General features: G+C 46.5%; 2 protein-coding genes across 5 annotated transcripts in view; one reads left to right on the top strand and one right to left on the bottom strand.

The window, feature by feature from the left end:
- The window catches only part of UBN1 (ubinuclein 1), a 34337-nt gene extending 18677 nt beyond the window's left edge, over window positions 1-15660 (bottom strand). The window contains exons 1-7 of the mRNA XM_054042895.1: window positions 15606-15660; window positions 14102-14971; window positions 12460-12546; window positions 7592-7687; window positions 7183-7317; window positions 6311-6414; window positions 3610-4048 (exon numbers count right to left, since the gene is read on the bottom strand). Of these exons, the coding sequence (XP_053898870.1) occupies window positions 3610-4048; window positions 6311-6414; window positions 7183-7317; window positions 7592-7687; window positions 12460-12546; window positions 14102-14344 (1104 nt within the window). The 5' untranslated portion in view covers window positions 14345-14971; window positions 15606-15660. The remainder of the gene's footprint in view (window positions 1-3609; window positions 4049-6310; window positions 6415-7182; window positions 7318-7591; window positions 7688-12459; window positions 12547-14101; window positions 14972-15605) is intronic.
- Window positions 15661-15873: 213 nt separating this feature from the next.
- GLYR1 (glyoxylate reductase 1 homolog) overlaps window positions 15874-17728 on the top strand; it is a 34087-nt gene continuing 32232 nt past the window's right edge. For 3 of the 4 annotated variants that reach the window (XM_054040946.1, XM_054040945.1, XM_054040944.1), the window contains exon 1: window positions 15874-15961. In XM_054040946.1, the coding sequence (XP_053896921.1) occupies window positions 15924-15961 (38 nt within the window). In that variant the 5' untranslated portion in view covers window positions 15874-15923. Of the gene's footprint in view, window positions 15962-17155; window positions 17247-17728 lie in introns of all 4 variants that reach the window. The other variant, XM_054040947.1, reaches the window with a different exon arrangement.

Genomic DNA, 17728 nt, shown 5'->3' with positions numbered 1-17728 from the left:
GTAGAACAAATTTGGAAAAAAAAGGTGGTTTCGATAAGCTCAAAATATTCCATTTCAACCTCTTTGGAACGCAACACTTGGATTTTCCGTTTCAAACTGACTTTTCATTTCAATTGTTTTATTTTACATTCTATTAGAATGAAATCTTTCAATTGCGTCAAAACAATTTTTCCCCCCCAGAATTTTGTTACATGGGAAATTTCAAAATTATTTGTTTTCGTTCTGTTTTGGAATGGAACAATATTTTAGAAAATCAAAAAAATTTCCTGCAAAATGGAAAATCTACTTCCTGCCCAGTTCTAGTTTCTTACTGGTGAGCAGGAGGTCTGGGGAGTTCAACCCACTGGCCTGCCTGTTTGGAGACAAGATCCCTTGCATCACCCAGGAGATGGACTATCATCCCACAGATCTGGTCCAGCTCTAGTTTTAACAATTCTCGTTTATTTTACTCTAAACAATTGTACAATTTCTCGGGTGAGGAAAGAAGAGACTCAGGCCCTACGTGCTCTCTCATTTCTTGACAGCTTCTCAGCAGCTCCCAGCTTGCCTTCCTTTTGTGTCAAGTATCAGAGGGGTAGCTGTGTTAGTCTGGATCTGTAAAAAGTGACAAAGAGTCCTGTGGCACCGTACAGACTAACAGACGTATAGGAGCATAAGCTTTCGTGGGTGAATACCCACTTCGTCAGTTGCATCTGACGAAGTGGGTATTCACCCACGAAAGCTTATGCTCCAATATGTCTGTTAGTCTATAAGGTGCCACAGGACTCTTTGTCGCTTCCTGTGTGTAAGCCTAATAATGTCAACAGAAACACCTAGCGACAGAGAAGTCCCTCCCCACTGTCAAGGCTCAATGAGGCACAGTGTGAATTCACAAATGTGGGGCTGGAGGAAGGGCAAGATGGCTGGACTGTAAATATGATCCCATCAACCCAGAAGCAGACAATATAAGGAGTCCTGCCCTCACTTCTCAAGGCTGTCCTCCCTCCCAACCCTGCCCCAGAAAACCTTCCAGCTCAACAGCCAATGATAGTTCTCACTTCAATGCACCTGTGAAATTGAGAGAAGCACTCTCCCTCCCTTGTGGCCAAGCAGACGACTCCTTAGCAACTAGCGTACCTGGTATGTTTCAACAGCAGCCTTCCCCTGGAAAAAAGGAGCTTCTCCTTGCACCTCGGCACAAGACGGCTCCAGGGCACCATCCTTTATTTCATGCTGCAGCAGTCAGACCTGCACTTGCAGTTTGGGTAGCATATGCAGCATGAGACAAGGACTGCCTCTGGGAAGGAGAGGGGCCTCTTACTTACCCCTAATTTGGTTTCTCTTAGTCCCTACGAGGCCAGTCTGGACACTAGGCAATAGGACTTCTTAGCAGAAGACAGAGGACCAACCAAATGTGCTAGGTCAACACATACAAAAGGCTTAGTTCCAGCCAAGGAATCCTGTACAGGAAGTTTCCTGAGTAACAAAAATTGCACACAAAAACCCACCTAAAAAAATCAGAGCAATAAGAATGTGAAACAATGGTAAAAATAATTCAAACAACTGGAGGAGGGATAGCAAGATTGTGACTGAGGCCGCCTAGTACCATTTCTGTGCTTGTGAGTGGAAGTATACAAGAAAGCAGGGGCTGGGGTTAACCAGGACTTAAACACACACACACCAAGTTAGCCAGTCCTAACAAGGGGAGATGGCTTTGAAATCCCTTACACTGATGCCTCAAGCTCCAGGCTGGTAAGGGTTGAATGAGCGAGGAGAGGTCCTACATTCCTACATGATTCCCATCTCTGATAGCAGCAGCAGACAGATGGCCAATAGACACCACCACACAGACGAAAAACAAAAATTCTTTTCTAAAGAGGCCACACTATGAAAATCCTACCAGGGAGAAGAGGGTTAAAACCAAAAACTCAAAGGAGTGAAAAGAAGAGAAGAATGTCTGAAAGCTTCATTTAGACAGAGGGATGCTCCCAGCTGCTGATATGGGAAGAAAACTGGCCTCTTTTAGGGTGTGTGCATCCAGAAGTGTGGCCTTTGTCCACCTTCAACTGCTAACAAGGTCTGTTCTCCAGAATCCAGACTGACCAAGGGGGCTTAAGAAACGCAAGTTTGAAAGTGCAACTGTTTCTTGCCCCCTAGAAACATATCCCAGCAGCGACCCTGCTTTTCTACGACACTGAAATGTTCCCCCATAACCACACAGTAACTGACCATCACACAAACTCGCAGTAGTGTAATAATTAACTCTGTGTCAAGGGAGCCACTGTATTACTCACCACTAGCTAACACACTCCAGGGACATCTGTTCCAGCTGTTATCCATTAACAGCAAGAGCAACAAATGGCTACATCCATGAAAAGTTCCATGTTATTTTATCACCCACTCTTTGCTGTGGCAACACCTTGCTGAACTTTCTATCCTGTGATGCCTCAGTGCTGACAGCTCACCACCACTACAGAGTTCAGGTTTCTAAGGGGGACATGCTAATGGAGAGGAACTACCTCAACAGACATGTAAGAGCACATTCTCTAAGATGGTGACTGTCCCATTGTTCTACATTAGGATAAGAGCAGAAGTTAGGACCTGAAGTCTAAATTTAAATGTTAGTAGCAGAACAGAAATGTCACCATAACTACATGTCCATAAACAAATGACATGACGGCTCTTACATTAGCTGAGAGAAATATCAAATGATTTTTAAAATGCAATTCCCTAAAGTATCCTCAGGGGGCTCAGTGTTTACTGCCTCTCAAAATCCCCATATCACAGTCTTCTAGAATTAAAAGTACTCTCTCCCTTTTCCCCCAATGGTCAGTGCCACAACAGTGGGATCTGAAAGTCAAGCTGGGTTCTGTCTTTCCAGCTCAGACCTCTCTGCCAATAAGAGAGACACGGCTGATGTGTGTTAAGATATAGTTAAGCCTTATCTGAGGCATCCATCTCTGTGCATCTCAAGGTGAAGATTCTGTAACTGGAGCTGAGTTAACAATGCTAATGAATCCTCATTCCTGGATATATGGATTCTACAATGTTACAAGATGTCAAGAGAAGCTAAAACTTATTGCTGGCATCTGCGCGTTTTAGTGTACAGGAGGCTGAATGTAGTGCCACTTTTCTCACCACCACTGGACTTAAAGGCTATTATCCTGTAACTTGGCTTCCAGCTTCACTGCCTCCGATTATAAGCCCACTCAGGTTAAGTCAGTCATGGAAATTAGATATGAAACTGACTTATTAGATCATCAAGTCTCTCTCTCTCTCCAAGACAAGGATAAAGGTTATGCTTACCAGCTACTGAACGTAGTATGCTTCAGCTAAGCAGCATTTTAATACCATCTCAAAGCACTGAGTGCAGAAGAAGTGCAGCAAAAGCTGGGGTGACCCCTACCTGGACTACACCTGGCTCTACACACAGTCCCTCACTTCCGTAAGTGGGGGGAACTATGTGAAGTGAAGCCAATCCAATCCTACTTCAGAAAGAGACCCACCACTTGGTGGAGCTGCAGACCCACCTGTGTATGAAACAAAAGAGGCTTGTCCTCCTCCATCAGCTACACAATCCATTCACCACCTACTTGCCAGTACACCCCATGCCTAACCTAGCTGCAATACCTGAGTCAGTTCTTTGATACGTTTCTCCAGTGTGGCTGGTACTCCGTCTGGGAGGGAAGGTGGCTGTTTGAACTCCTGTTCCAAGCTCATCCCAAGAGGGTCACTCCCATCTTCCATGTCATGGAAAGGACTCCCTTCTGGAGATTCGTTGAACAGATGCTCCAGGTCTAGATCGGTCAGGGAGTCCATAGCAGTGGCAGCCTGAAGCAACTCACTTTCACTGGCATGGCCAAAGAGAGATAGCAAAGGATCAGACATAGTCTCCACTTCCCGCGGGGTCGGAGCTTCTGCTGGTGAGGGTGTCACCATCTTCTGCTCCTCATCTCTCTTCTTCTGAGCTTCCTTCTCCTTCTGGAATTTCTTCAGCATCTCTTTGACACTCAGAGCACCAGAATATTTCTTCTTCTTCTTCTCCTTACTGGCATTCAGTGCTGTGAAGCTGTAAGCGAGGGAAAAACAAGAACATCCTTATGACAATAAGCCCCATAAAGGGAAAGGAATATCGCAAGAAGAAGGGAGGAGAGAGGAAATACCTTTGTACCAGTTCAGAGCATCAACCACACATGCTGATCCCCAGGTGAAACTTAGCCAGGACCGGCTCTACCCTACCCCTTGTTCCCCCAGAACATGGAGCTACTGCCTCTAGAGGCCATTGCTAGGAATTTAGCGCTGTGTTACTGAAAATGTACAACTTCGTACAGCACCAAGTGCTGATAGTGACTCAGGGATATTCCTGTTCAACATACACCTCTACCCCGATATAACACGACCCGATAGAACACGAATTCGGATATAACATGGTAAAGCAGCGCTCCGGGGGGGCGGGGCTGTGCACTCCAGCGGATCAAAGCAAGTTCGATATAACGTGGTTTCACCTATAATGCGGTAAGATTTTTTGGCTCTCGAGGACAGCGTTATATCGGGGTAGAGGTGTACTATTTTTTTTTTTTTTAGATTTACCTGACTATTAAATGTTCTCCCTTCTAGTTCTATCACATAACAAGTTCACCTCCCATTTTACAATCTACTATATCTCCTGTACATACTTGTCCAATCATTCTCATGTCAGACTTCATGAATATATTTCCCGTGGAACAGTAGTTAAATGGGGAGTAAGATGTTTAATGCGACTACCCTCAAACACGTTACTATATCACAGAGGAAACAGCTGACAGGCCACTGGAAATGACGGATGGTCCAATGCACACCAGCCATCTTCAGCAAGGAAGAGCTGAGACTGCCCATCACAACACTGCTCTAAGCTCTCCACTTGCTCCCCATTTGATTCCATCACCACTCTGGGGTCTCGGTCCTAATGTTAAGATTCTTCATGCACTACAGTGTAGCTCTCTGAGAGCCTACCTCCCCATCTATGACCCACTCACCATGAGCATTCCAGGGGAAACTCTTGTGAGCTGTGTCTTAGAGGTACAGGGAGGGCAGGAGATTCTTGGTGCGGGCAGATGTGGAACTCCTTATACCAATGATAGGGCCTAATACTATGCAAGATCTAGCTCATGCACAAGTCCTCTCTTGCTGATGGGACCTGGTATGGTGGAGCTTAAATCTCCTGCTCCATCAAAGGTATGCTTTTAATTAATCAGGTGCATGTAACCCAGATAGCACAACGGATGCAGTAGAAGTGCGCAAATTGAAACCTAAATCATTAGAACCAAGGACTGAAACATGAGAAAAGTTGATTTGAAGGAAGCCTTTTAAACATTTCCCTTCTAGTAGCAACACCACATCAAATTCCCTTTTTTGATTGACTTTCAAGGTTCCAAGCACTCAACATGACAGGTCAGACGGCTTTTAAGAGAGAGACAGGACTGGAACAATATGTTGCCAGAAATGAAACAGCACAAAAGAAAACACAGGAAAATAATTAAAGTGAAGGGGGAAGAAGCCAAGGGGAAAGGGCATCGAGCCAGCCGCAGAGCGGAGAGGGGAGGGGTGAGTGGGGAAAGAACCAGCAAAGCAAAGAAAGCAGATATAGAAATCAAAGCAAGTAAAAACTGCAGCTGTTGGGAAGCATTAGAACACTTATAGTGACAAAAGGAACTGGTTACATTTGTAGCCCAACAACGACAAGCCAGTTTCAAAGGAGAGAGACTAAAGAGAGCCAGCACTCAAAACTGGAAATGCCTTGTGCAAGGAGTCAAACATCTGCCCAGGGGTGGCATCAGCATGCTGCTTTGCATATCAGCTCTGATCGCTTGCCCCAGCCTCCTAACACCTCGCTCCATGCTAGCCTAATACTCTGTGCTCCTTCCCATCCTTCCCTCCCTGCTCTCCCCATTTCAATATCCGTTATCCTCCTTCCTCTTGTACACTCACCCCCTCATGCCATTCCCCCTCATCCATCCCTGTGCCCATCATGAATAGAGAGAACACAACTACTGAAAAGAAATACAGCTAACAAGCCAGGTGCCCCTCACTGCCCCCACCCCTTTGCTTGGATGCTGGGCCTTTTTCCCCTAAACCTGCATCTGGCTTTTTGCCCATCTGGACTGTAAACTCTTTGAGGTAGGGAAGCATCTTTGTACGAGGCTTTTCCAGTCCCCACCACCACAGTGACTTGACTGGGGCTTTTGGGCACTACTTCAGTACAGATAAATGCAATCTGGCCTCGGAGAGGCAGGGAGTAGACTGATACCCAGAACTTCCATCACCCCCATGAATACATGGGGCTCCCTCTCACCCTGCTTTGGGAAACTTGGATTTTTTCGACTTCTTTTCCTTGTCGTAGGAGTCATCCTTCTTCTTCTTCTTCATCTTTTCACCTCCTTCTTTCAACTTCCGCTTCTGGGGATTAAACACAAGCCAGAGTCAGAGGGAGTGGGCTGTACAACGGTGACCTCTTGTCCCTGGGAGGCCCTTTTAAGCCTTACTTCTGATTCGCCACTAACAGCCGTTGAATGTCTCAAATCAACCCCCGCTGGATACTAACCCATACCACGTACACATAGAACAGCACATAGCTAGTGTGTGCTAGAGCAGACAGTAGCTATCTTAGCTCTTCTGGGATCCCTCTAGCTAAGCCCAGCACCACATGAACAAAGACAACTGAATTTCTCGCCTCCCTTTTATTCAGGTCAGTTTAGTGCAGGTGAAATGTGCCTGTTTGATAGCCCTGGAGGTTTAAACCCTTCAAACAGCTGGTACCATAGGGCAGTAGCGCAAGCTTCCCCAGCAGAGCCTCCCTTCCCAACAATGTGAAGGGCTCACCTCTGGGGCAAGAGAAGAGGCTATTTCCACTCAGGCCTGAGCGTTCCTGCTAAGATTCACCACCTCCTACGGGTGAGAATTGTGGTGCCATTTCTCTTCTAGGAATGAATGGAGCCCACCCACTCGTTCTACACAGACAGAGCTTCCTCTGGGTTACTACCAAACAGGACAGGATTTGAACCAGTGATCTGGGGCTAAACGCTCCTAATATCTCCATAACCAAGCCCCCCAAACCAGCCAGAAACCCAACCAAAAATTACAAAACATTATTTCCCTTGCAGCAAATCCAACCTATCCACCGAAATTTAATGACAGAAAATACTCCCTAATGGCAGAATCTCTGACCTTGGGAGATTTCTTCTTTTTCTCTTTGATAAAGTCATCCTCCGATTCAGATGCCTGTCGGAACTGCAATGTTCCTGAGTTGATGTAAAACCCTCCATATTTTGTAGTTAGAGAAGCTGGAACAAGCTCATCGTACTGGGAACAAAAGAAAGAACCATCTATTAGTGGTGTAAGTTATTCTGTTCCCATGTTAGATAGCAGTGGGATGGCACGCTCCCACTCCCCACTAACAAGTCTCCTTGTGGGACAGCATGTCTGAGAACTAGGAATTCTCCCACCCTGCAGATGCCCCTGGAGTTGTCATTGCACTGCCCCTGCATGCTCCTTCCCTGCACTGCACTAACTCTCCCACATGCCCACCTGCAGCCCTAGAAGCAGCTGAATTTACAGCCCTTCATTCATTACTCACCGCTTCAGAATTATCAATGAAGGAATCAGATTCGTCGTACCCATACCCCATATCAATCAAGTCCTGCATACGGTCCTTCCTGCGTTTCTTGCCACCCTGAAATGATAGAGATCGATGACATCCCCCTCTCTCCTCAGTCTATTGCAGGGACCAGTCCTGACACAGGAGGCTGGCACTTCTCAGCCTAGACAGAGGTAGCGCTCCCTCTTTTCACTCTTCACGTCGTTGGGAAGGGACCTGGGTGAGTGAGCGCTGGGGCTGGATCCCAGGCTTCTCACACACGAGTACAGACCTCCTCCAACAGGAAGGGGTACTACTCTCTGATCATGTAACCAGAGTAACATTGAGTTGAATTTATTTCTCCTCCATTGGCATGAGCGAAACAGCAATATAAGAAAGGCAGACAGAGACCTTAGTACCAGTCTTTAAAAAGGCACTCAACACCTAAAAGCCCAACCCAAAGTGACAAAAACCCTGCACTGTCACGCCTCTTCCCCAGACCATGCCCCTAAAGCCACCCCCTTAGAACAGATTAACCATTGGAACAAATTACTAAAGAAGATGGGATTCTCCACCACATCAGGTCTTCAAACCAAGATAAGGTGTCTTTCTAAAAGATCTGCTCTAGTTCAATCAGGAGTTAGAGGGTCTGACACAGAAATTCCAGAATGAAATTCTCTGGCCTTTATATGCAGGTCAGCCTAGATGATCAGTTTTCAAACTGTGGGGCACGACCCAGGAGATTATCGGGGGAGGAGAGGAGCGCAAGGACCTGACTGGTTAGGAACTTTTGTTTCTTCAAAGTATTGTTGATAAAGTAAGAATTCCTCTCACAAGCTGAGTCACCAGCTCCCGCTGTCGTGGCCATGCTGGACGATCAAAAAGGGAGGGAGGAGGAGCAAGGGCGCATGACCTCTTCCTTGGCAGGAGGGGCCCCATTCCAGCTCACTCATCTCTACAGAGGCTGATGTGCATGCACCCCCTTTGGAGGTGGTTCCTCCCTGCCTAGACAGACTCTTGCGCATGCATGCTGGGGATTGCACCAGGACCAGAGGTCCCTGTAGCCTGTGAGTGATTCTGGGGGCGGTCCCAGGGTGGGGGCAGAGCCCGACTGTCTGTGTCCTGCTGGGATGCTTACAGGCTGGGGAGCAGTGGGGCACCCTGCCAGGATGGGCTCCCAAACCCCAGGCATCCGTGGAAATACAATTTCTTAGGACACGAGACATGAATCTCCTGGGGGTGGGAGGTGCACGCAGCAAAAAAATGTTTGGGAACCTCCAGCCTAGATGGTTATTATGATCCATTCTGGCCTTAAGATCTATGAATATTTGTGTAATGTTTATCGTGCAACGTATTGAATTTAACATATTGTCCATTCAAATTTCTAATTTAAAAAAATACAATTTGATACGAGGGCTGGTGGAACAGCAGAATACAATCTCGTTTGTGTATTATTTGAGGAATTTTACCAGTATTCATCAAATACATTTCTTCAAAGGGTATTTGATCAACTACAGAGCTCATCAGATACCGCAAAAGTTATTAATTGAATACAATATTCATTTTATACTCAATGACATTTGTTGAACGATGTTTGCCAGGTACTGTCTGTGACAGACTGACAGTATCCTGGACAAACCTCAATAAAGTAAATTAAACTTTATTGAATTAAGTGTAACATCTTTGGAACACATTGTATTAGAAATTAAAATGTTTACGTACTATTGTGAAATTATATGGAACTGCTTTAACAAACAAGATTAATACAATCACTGGAAGGTACTAGGTACTTCAAAGGTCTTTTTGGAAAGCGTGAAGTGGATTTCCTAGTAAGCCGCCTGGCGTGAGGGGAATGTAAATTCTCCCCTCCAAGCCAACCTTCTGAAGATATCTAATGAGACGCATTGGGAACTCCAGATCAAAGACCCCTGAAGTGTATAAAGGATGAACTGAATATGCTACGAACATGTTTGTTCTGACCTGAAGTTGTGATGAACTGGTCACCACAAGGAATCCCCCTTGAATGGGGGTTTGAAGGACTGTTCCTGCCAGAAGCCATGTTAGGGCTGGGGTTAATTCTGTTGGCTTATCAGCATGCAGGTAGGCTGTTTTTATTGCTTTTAATATGCTTTCTCTGTAATGCTTTTTATCTTACAAATAAATAGGCTTGCATAGGAAGTGCTGTGTGGTACCTTGTAACTAGCAATTACACCCATTAACCTTCTCTGAAAAGAAAGCAAACTGGTGTCCCTGGGCAACCTGTCAGTTCAGGGAAACACAGTGGGGGTAGGGAAACATGCAGCCTGGACATACCCCAGTCAGAAGGGAGAGAGACATGGGTCTCATCCAAAAAATGGTTGGGGTGCTGGAAACCAAGAATGGGTGCCCTTGCTGGACCACTGAGGGGAAACACAAGTGCAGTTGCCTTGAACTATGACACTATCTGGTCAACCCTACTTACTGGCAGCCCTTGCTTTTGTTAAACCTTCTTTTCTTAGGACAGATCATGCTGTATATTTTCTTGTGTGGTCTTCAGTGTCTCTTTACCTTCTCCCGCTTCCCTATCATTTTTTCCTCCCTCTCTTCCTTCCCATGTTATTGTGGTGTCTACCTCCTCTCCCCAGGGTTGGCAATTTCCCAAGAAAAACTACTTTAGGACAGGGAGCTGGTAAATACCTGGCTTAAACCCAGTTTAAATCAGGAAACTGGGAAAAACAATTGCATTAGTGTTCAGCAAGTATAGAATGAATCTTTTCAAGCGTTGGACACATCCATTCAAAACTGAGGAATAGGCTCAGTCCATCCACTCTATCAAAGCTGGTCTTCTGCTACAGGACGCTTTGTGCCCAATGGACCTGGACTGGTAGCGTGAAACGGTGTGCTTTTGATGGCTTAATGTTTCAAGCCTACAACTCTGCATTGTTGTTTTCATATAATCAAATGTTTTCAACTTTTCTTTAAAATATTGAAAACTGAAATGAGTCATGATGTGTAATTTCCTTGAGAAAATACCAAACCAGAAGTACACAGATTTTACACTGTTCATTATTACAATTACATATATTAAGCTTATGGCCACTGTAGTTTTACTCTATATTTGGACAACCCTAAACTAACCTCTCAATCTACTTCCTTATGTAACCACAACTGGAATATGTAACTCAAACTAAGTGTAATGTGGTGCCATTAACTAAACTGTTTTTAAAATAGAAAAGGCTTTAAACTGGGACTAACTAGTTTTTCCCAGGCCAGTAAAAACGATAATTTTAGTTGGTAAAAACCGTATCGGGTAAACACCATGCCACCCTGCCTCTTCCATATTTCCTCCCACCTCTCTCCCCCAAATCTAATAGCATATTTCTTTTGGAACGTCTCATCGATCTCTTCCTCATGTTTACACTCAGACCCCTACAGACACCCACACCAGGACCCAATAGCCAGAGGACTCAAATTTCTGACCACAGCAGAGTATTACAGGTGACAGGAAAGGAGATAGCACTGGGATCCGTACTGAGCTGATATCCCTGGACTCTGTTTGGAGCCTTTGTCTTTCACATTAGCCTCTAACTAGTAAGTGCCTGATAAATTTGAAGCCTTCTGCCCACAAAAAATCCTCAAGAGAAGAACCATTAGCATCCCTGCAAGCAACACCACAGTTAATTGACCCAATTCTTATCAATTTCACTGTTGTCCACAGGATTCATAGAGCAGCAGTGAAGACTAGCACCACTCTGGTTGCAGTTTGGCAAAGTTCTGAGTAGCAACAGAAGCTCTGAAGCTGTCTGCAGATTTAAGATGACAGCATAGCATCATTTTACACGTGGTTTAACATTTGGAAAGTGGCTTTTACCAACATAAAGGCTGGGGGGGGGGGTTGTTTTGTTTTTTTAAATGAAAGCTTAGATTCAACAGAATTTGATAGCACTCTACCAGGAGAATTCTCACTTGCCCTGGGTGAACGTACTGTTTGAGCCCTGCTTGTTATTGTCATGGACCTCTTTAACCTTAAAATCTAAGGCATATCCACCAACTGAAAAAACAGGAGAGTTGTTTATGGAGAGCTGCAGGGGCTATTTCTGATGACACCTTATTTTACCACCATCTGGATGATTGAGTGAATAGCATGTTAAAGAAATTCAAAGAATTTCTTTAATTCAGAATAGCAGAGCTATTTTTACCTAGCCTTCTGACTGCAGGAAAGCAGGGGGACCATGCTACTCTACCACTCCCTAGTCTCCATTTTATTAATACCCCGCTCCAGAAAATAGTAGAAGTATCGACCCTCCAAACAATGCTGAAAGCTTTCCCAAGCAATAACACAATGAAATTGAAACCTAATTCTTGTCAGTTTCATTGCTGGGACCTGAGGGCCTAGACATCATGTGTAAAAAAAGAGCAGTGAAACTGATAAGACAGGTTATTTTTCCACACTGTGGTGCAGCTTGGCAAAGTCCAGTATGATAGCACAGGTGCCAAAGATGCATGTGTACAGACTTAATAGACAGCACTACATTCTTTCATACTCATTTCATATTAGGAAGGTATATTCACAAAGGCCATTTCTGCTTTAAAAAAAAAAGTTTCCACTCTGCATTAGTTGATGGCACGTCACTAACAAGTGAAAATGAGAAGCCTTCACTTATTGGCCACAATTTGTCTTTACTAATGGACAACAGGACTGAGAAAACCAGAGAAAGTTATTTTCCAGCTGGATAAAGGATCTCACCAGAAGTGGAGCATAAGAACCAATGGCCTTTATTCCTAATAAAATACGATTAGCGGAGAGGCAAGAGGTTGGAGTGGAAATCAAGCTAACAGAATTACTCATTATGGTAGAAGAGAGTGTAGTAGGAGGATAAAACACATACGTATTTCTCTTCAAACTTCCTGGCAAGAGCTTCCACTTTGTGTCTTTCCTTTTCTTCATCATTGAAGGGATCACCAAGGTCTTTCTTCTGTGAAAATGAACAGAGGCAAACGTAAGAATCGACTCCATCACATTGTCTTACTGAGAAGTCCCACCACAAGCAGAGCCTCTGAAAAGAAGCTTAGCTAAACCATCTTCAATATGCTGAAGCGCTGTTTTCAGTGGATATACTACTGCAGCTCTTTGCACAATGACAGAACCATTTTAGGGGTTCTCAGAGTGCAAGGAATAACCAGCAACAGAGAATATACACAAGGATTGAAAATTTATCCAGACACTCACTGGCCAAGAAGTCAAATTACTAGCCAGAGAGAGGCCAAAAAGGCGAAGTAAGCCTTCCATCACCCTTCATTGAGGTTTCATGAGAAACCCAGGCCTCCATGGACAGTTACAAAGGAAAAGAGGGTGCTGGGATTCATTTCAGGACTCTGCTCATGGATTTCATCTTTTGTATTACTGCTAGCTAGCAGCTGACTAATCTGAATGCTCATTCCTCTTTTCTCCCTCGGGCAGCTAGAAGGAAGGAATTTGCTCTTGTTCTCTCCTCCAACTTGTTACATCCCCCAGAGTCCTGGCTGCCACACACACAGAAGCATATGTTCTCCCCACTCTGCCTCCCCATAGCTTCTGTCCTTCAGGTTGTCCTTGCATGTAAATAGTTTCAGTGCCTGCCACTGCTGCTCCTCAGAGTTTTCTCAAGCAGCTACATGAAACCATCAGTTGACTGTCCAGATGGTTCTGGACAACAGACATGAAACTGACTAGAACTTGTTAGTTTTCCCAAGCAACACCATAATGATGTTATCAGCAGTAGCACTAGAACCATCCATTGCAGATTGAGGAAATCAGTATTTCTGCAGATCACGTTAACAACAATTCTAGCTCTTGTAGAGCACTTTTTGTCTTTTAAATCTCAAAGTGCTTTACAAAGGAGGTCAGTTTTAATTTTGAAGCACTTTGCATTTAAATTACATTATTTAAAATCAAAGTTTAGTTTCTGCTCAAACTGACTGGTGAGCCCTCTTAAGGAAAAAGTTTCCTACTCACTACTGGCAAGCAAATTTCTCAGGTGCTGACTGACAGCAACTTGTGTACAAAGCAGGAATCAACAGAGAATGCTCAAATTGAAATATCTGTGTACAGTATGAGCCCGTCTCTCTGCAGATTCCCACTATACAAGCTGTATGGAGAAGACCTGCTTTCAATGTTCTTTTAAGGATATTCATGTTTCAAGCAATCCAGGTACCAAAAAAGCACTGCAGTCAGTCTGGATCAAGTCAAATCATCATTATATGACATTGTTGTACTTTCCAAACAGCGTTTTATCCATTTCAAGGGAAATTCTAATAACGCAAAAATATAAAGGGAATGCTGTCCAGCAGTAAGAAGTCCTGGTTTCTAATCCCACTTCTATCACCAAGTTGGTGTGTGATCACTGACAAGTCATTTCACCTCCGTGCCTCAGTTTCCTTCCCCATCCCTAAAATAGATATAAAACATACCCAGCTCCCAAGAGCGTTGTAAGAATATTGTGAAGCAATCTGAAATCTTTAGTTGAAAAGTGTATGTTATTAGGTGCTCACCTTGTCTCCTGAGGAAATACCTTTCACTTTCCCTCGAGTATTCTTCAGAAGCTCTGGGTAGAAGAACTCCGGGCACCGTTTGTGATCTGGCTCAAACAGGGTGAGTGTGATGCGAACTGCTGCTGCAGCTGAGTCCTGGGGCTGCTCTGCTCCTGCAACGTCCTCTTTACGAGGCTTCTTCAAGAAAGTGTTGCTTAGTGGACCTGGCAAAGAGGTGAACTGAACCCTGTGGGGTTCCGTCATGGCTATTAGCAAGTCTTAGCAGGTCTCATGGCATGGTTTCCATTAGTTCAGAGAAGTTCTGGTGAAACCTTGTGCATGTGCATACATGGGGATTTCAATCACAAGGACAAACACAGAGATGTTTAAGGATACAGGAGCACATTGGAAGCAGAAAAGATTATTGAGTTGGAGGTTTCTTTAAGGAATGGCAAAAACTGGCTCTCTCACAGCTTGCTGCATTCATCAGAGAAAGGCTGATTCTCAGAGCAGAAATACCTCTGAAGTTTGCGGGCCCCTACATTTTAATGTCGGTCCATCTATAACGTTACCGCTTTAATGGTGCAAAACTCCATTTCTACAGGGTGGCGAGAAAGGAAAACAATAATCTGGTGCACAGTGCAACCTCCAGAAAACCAGTTTTAATATGCCTGAACACTCCTTTGTCACAAATGTCGGTCTGGACTGTGCCACGTTGCATCAGAGCGTTGCCCTTGATGGCAGATATCAAGATGCAAGGAGAGCCAAATACACCTGTTCCTCCTCTGCATTGGGCACAGACGCATGCTTGCTACTGTCAGATGCCTGGTCCATGCCCGAAGATCAGCACTCACAAGACTGCCTCCCAAAGAAACTTCTTCACATTTCTGACTGGAAAGGAAAATAAAGAGCCAGCTAAAACACAAATGGATTTTTTTTTTTGGAGGGGATGACACCACCCCACAATCCAGCTCAGATAAGTGTGTAAGCTCAGGAAAAAGCCTAAAAATAAGTCACCTCAGTGACAACAGGTACCCGGCTCAGAAGCTGATCCCCAGAGAGCTTCCAGGCCACAAACCCACTGGGGGAAGATACCACCTGCTGCCTCACATGCTCCACCTCGCCCCTAGAGAATGGGGGAGCCTATGGCCCAGCTGCCCGATGCAGCCCCAGGGAATGGGGACACCCTCAGGCCGTGTATCTGATCCAAGCCCAAGGGAATGAGACCCCAGATTGCCCGGGGGGAGGGAGGGCCTTTCGGGATAGACGCCCCAGGAGAGCCCAGGGAAAGGTAACGAGGGCGGAAAGAAAGGAGAACAGTGGCTCTAGGGGAGGCACTGGGATCCCCTGTAGCTGGTGCGCCCGAGGCTGCCCCGCGCCGCCCCCGGGGGCGGCCAGGAGAGGGACCTGGGCCGGCTACCCGCGCCGACCCCGGTGGGAAGCGGACAAGGCTTGACCCAGTCACACCGCTACCCAAGGGAGGTGCCTGTGCGCCAGGCTCTGTCCCGCTCAGGCTCGGACTTACCCGCGCTCCAAGCTCGACCGCCTCCGCTCACTCCCAGGCCGGATCCGTTCCCTGCTCCCGTATCACGTGCCGGAGGCGCTACCCCGCGCCGAGGCGGCCGAGCAGGGTCACGTGATACTCCCGAGCCCAATGGGCGGGGAGAGGGCAGTCACGCGCGGAGGGAGCGGCGCGGTGACAGCGCGCCTGGATCACGTGATGCGGTCTGCCCTATCCCGGTGGCACCGCCCCCTCCGCTGAGGCTGTCCGCGGCGTGGGTGGTGCCCCTCCGGCCCGTCCCGGCAGCCCCTGCGCCGTGCTGCTGCTGGCTGAGTCGGTAAGATGGCGGCTGTGAGTCTGCGGCTCGGAGACTTGGTGTGGTGAGTGTGGGGGCCGGGAGGCTGGGGCAGCGGGCGCGGGGGTTGGCAGGAGCTAGCCCTGCAGGGGGGTGGGGTTGGGTGATACGGGAGTGGAGGGAGAGAGCGGGGGCTGGGTGGTACCGGAGCGGGGGCGGTACCGGGCTGCCTGTAACGTTAGCGGGCAGACGTAGGGTTGGGGGGAGGGTATAGGTGGTACCGGTGAGGGTCGCACCCGGGTGGGGTAAGCCGGGCTCTCTCACCCTGAAGTGTTGACGAAGGGGTTGGGAGCGAGCCCCGCCTTCCCGATGTGAAGCGGCCCGGGCTGTTGTTCTGGACGGGTCAGGGCAGAAAGCAGGGTGAGAGCTGGGACACTTGCCCCAGGAGCGGGCCGAGCAGTTGAACAAGAGGTGTCAGTTTGGAGCGGTGACAGTGGCGAGATGGTGCAGAGCACTGGCCTGTTGCCTACACATCACTGGGGACAGAGAGTTGATGGGGGAGTTGTATGGGTTTGGGGGGATTCTTGGGGGGGGGGGCAGAATAGCATCAGAGCCTCGATTGGTCAGGAGGTATTGGGTTGAGGAAAGGGTGGGGTACAGAGCAATGGGTCTCTATTTCAGGGTGCAATGTGGGGCAGGCTTTGCCCGTGGGGTGGGTAATGTGCTGTTACGTGGGAGTCTTTAGGAGTAAAAGGGATAGAGAATCATTGCCTTACCATTTTTGGAGCCAGAAGACAGGGTGAGAAAACCATCTAAAGAACAGCAAAAGTAGAGGAATGAGGCAATGGGATGATTGCTTGGAGGATGTTGCTGGATATACAGGAGTCACCTGGGGGTTGTGAGAAGGGCAAGGAAGGGGGGGTAATCATTAAGATCTGGGTGCCACTTATAGGGAGTGATTTATGTGATAAGCAACACAATATAGGAATGGGATTTTTTTTTCCAGGTTGGGATATCCCTGTTGGAGCTCACAGGAGCAACTTTCCCCTGTCACCTGTGCTTTATCCCCCAACACAATTGAGGAGTTATGGTCTCTATGCTTCCAGCTCGGAAGGACTGATGGGGCCTCCTTCAAAGCTTGTTAGCACTGCTCCTAAAGTGTACAGGCTTCACTGTGCTTCTAGATGGCATTGAATGACGGGTTAGGCATCACACTAGGGCCTGCAACAAATAGCTAATCCCCAACACGCAAGTGTATGCATTTATATTTATATCCCAGATAAAAAGAAGTGCGTGGTCCAGGCTGACAACTGCAGTTTCTCATCCGAAACATTGACAGTGGTGTGAAGTTGTCTAATTTATATAGCAAAGTAAGTAAAGGTTGATTCCTTTAGCTGAACTTGTTTCAAATGAGTGTTTTGGGAGTGCACTGCTGTTAGTGATGTTTCTGAATGCAGATCATCCAGCTTTTGAGTTTGATACATGGCCATGTAGTCAAGGCACAGCCGCTAGGCCCACCCAAAAAGAGCTATAGCCATAGGACTTGGAGGGAGATGGGAAAGCAGAATAACCTTGATAAAAGGAGAATTGATGGATGCAATAGTAAAAGAAAGTCGTGGTTAGTGTCCTTCTAAGCAGTGTTTTTGTCATCACCAGCTTGCCCTCTCTGCGGAAGCCTCACCTCATGGATGTTGACATGCTACTTGCTGAGAATTTTAGTTCAGGAACTGGCAGACACTAAGGATTCTCTGCCAGTCTCATGCAAGACAGTGACTGATGCCAGATAAGGTTTTGTGAACATTTGAAGCCTGTGTGACAGGGGTAGGAAGACTATGCTTTCATGCTGACACCG

The sequence above is a fragment of the Malaclemys terrapin genome, chromosome 10 (genome assembly GCF_027887155.1).
Source record: "Malaclemys terrapin pileata isolate rMalTer1 chromosome 10, rMalTer1.hap1, whole genome shotgun sequence".
Classification (NCBI taxonomy): Eukaryota; Metazoa; Chordata; order Testudines; family Emydidae; genus Malaclemys; species Malaclemys terrapin.
This window is presented reverse-complemented; position numbering and strand designations above follow the sequence as displayed.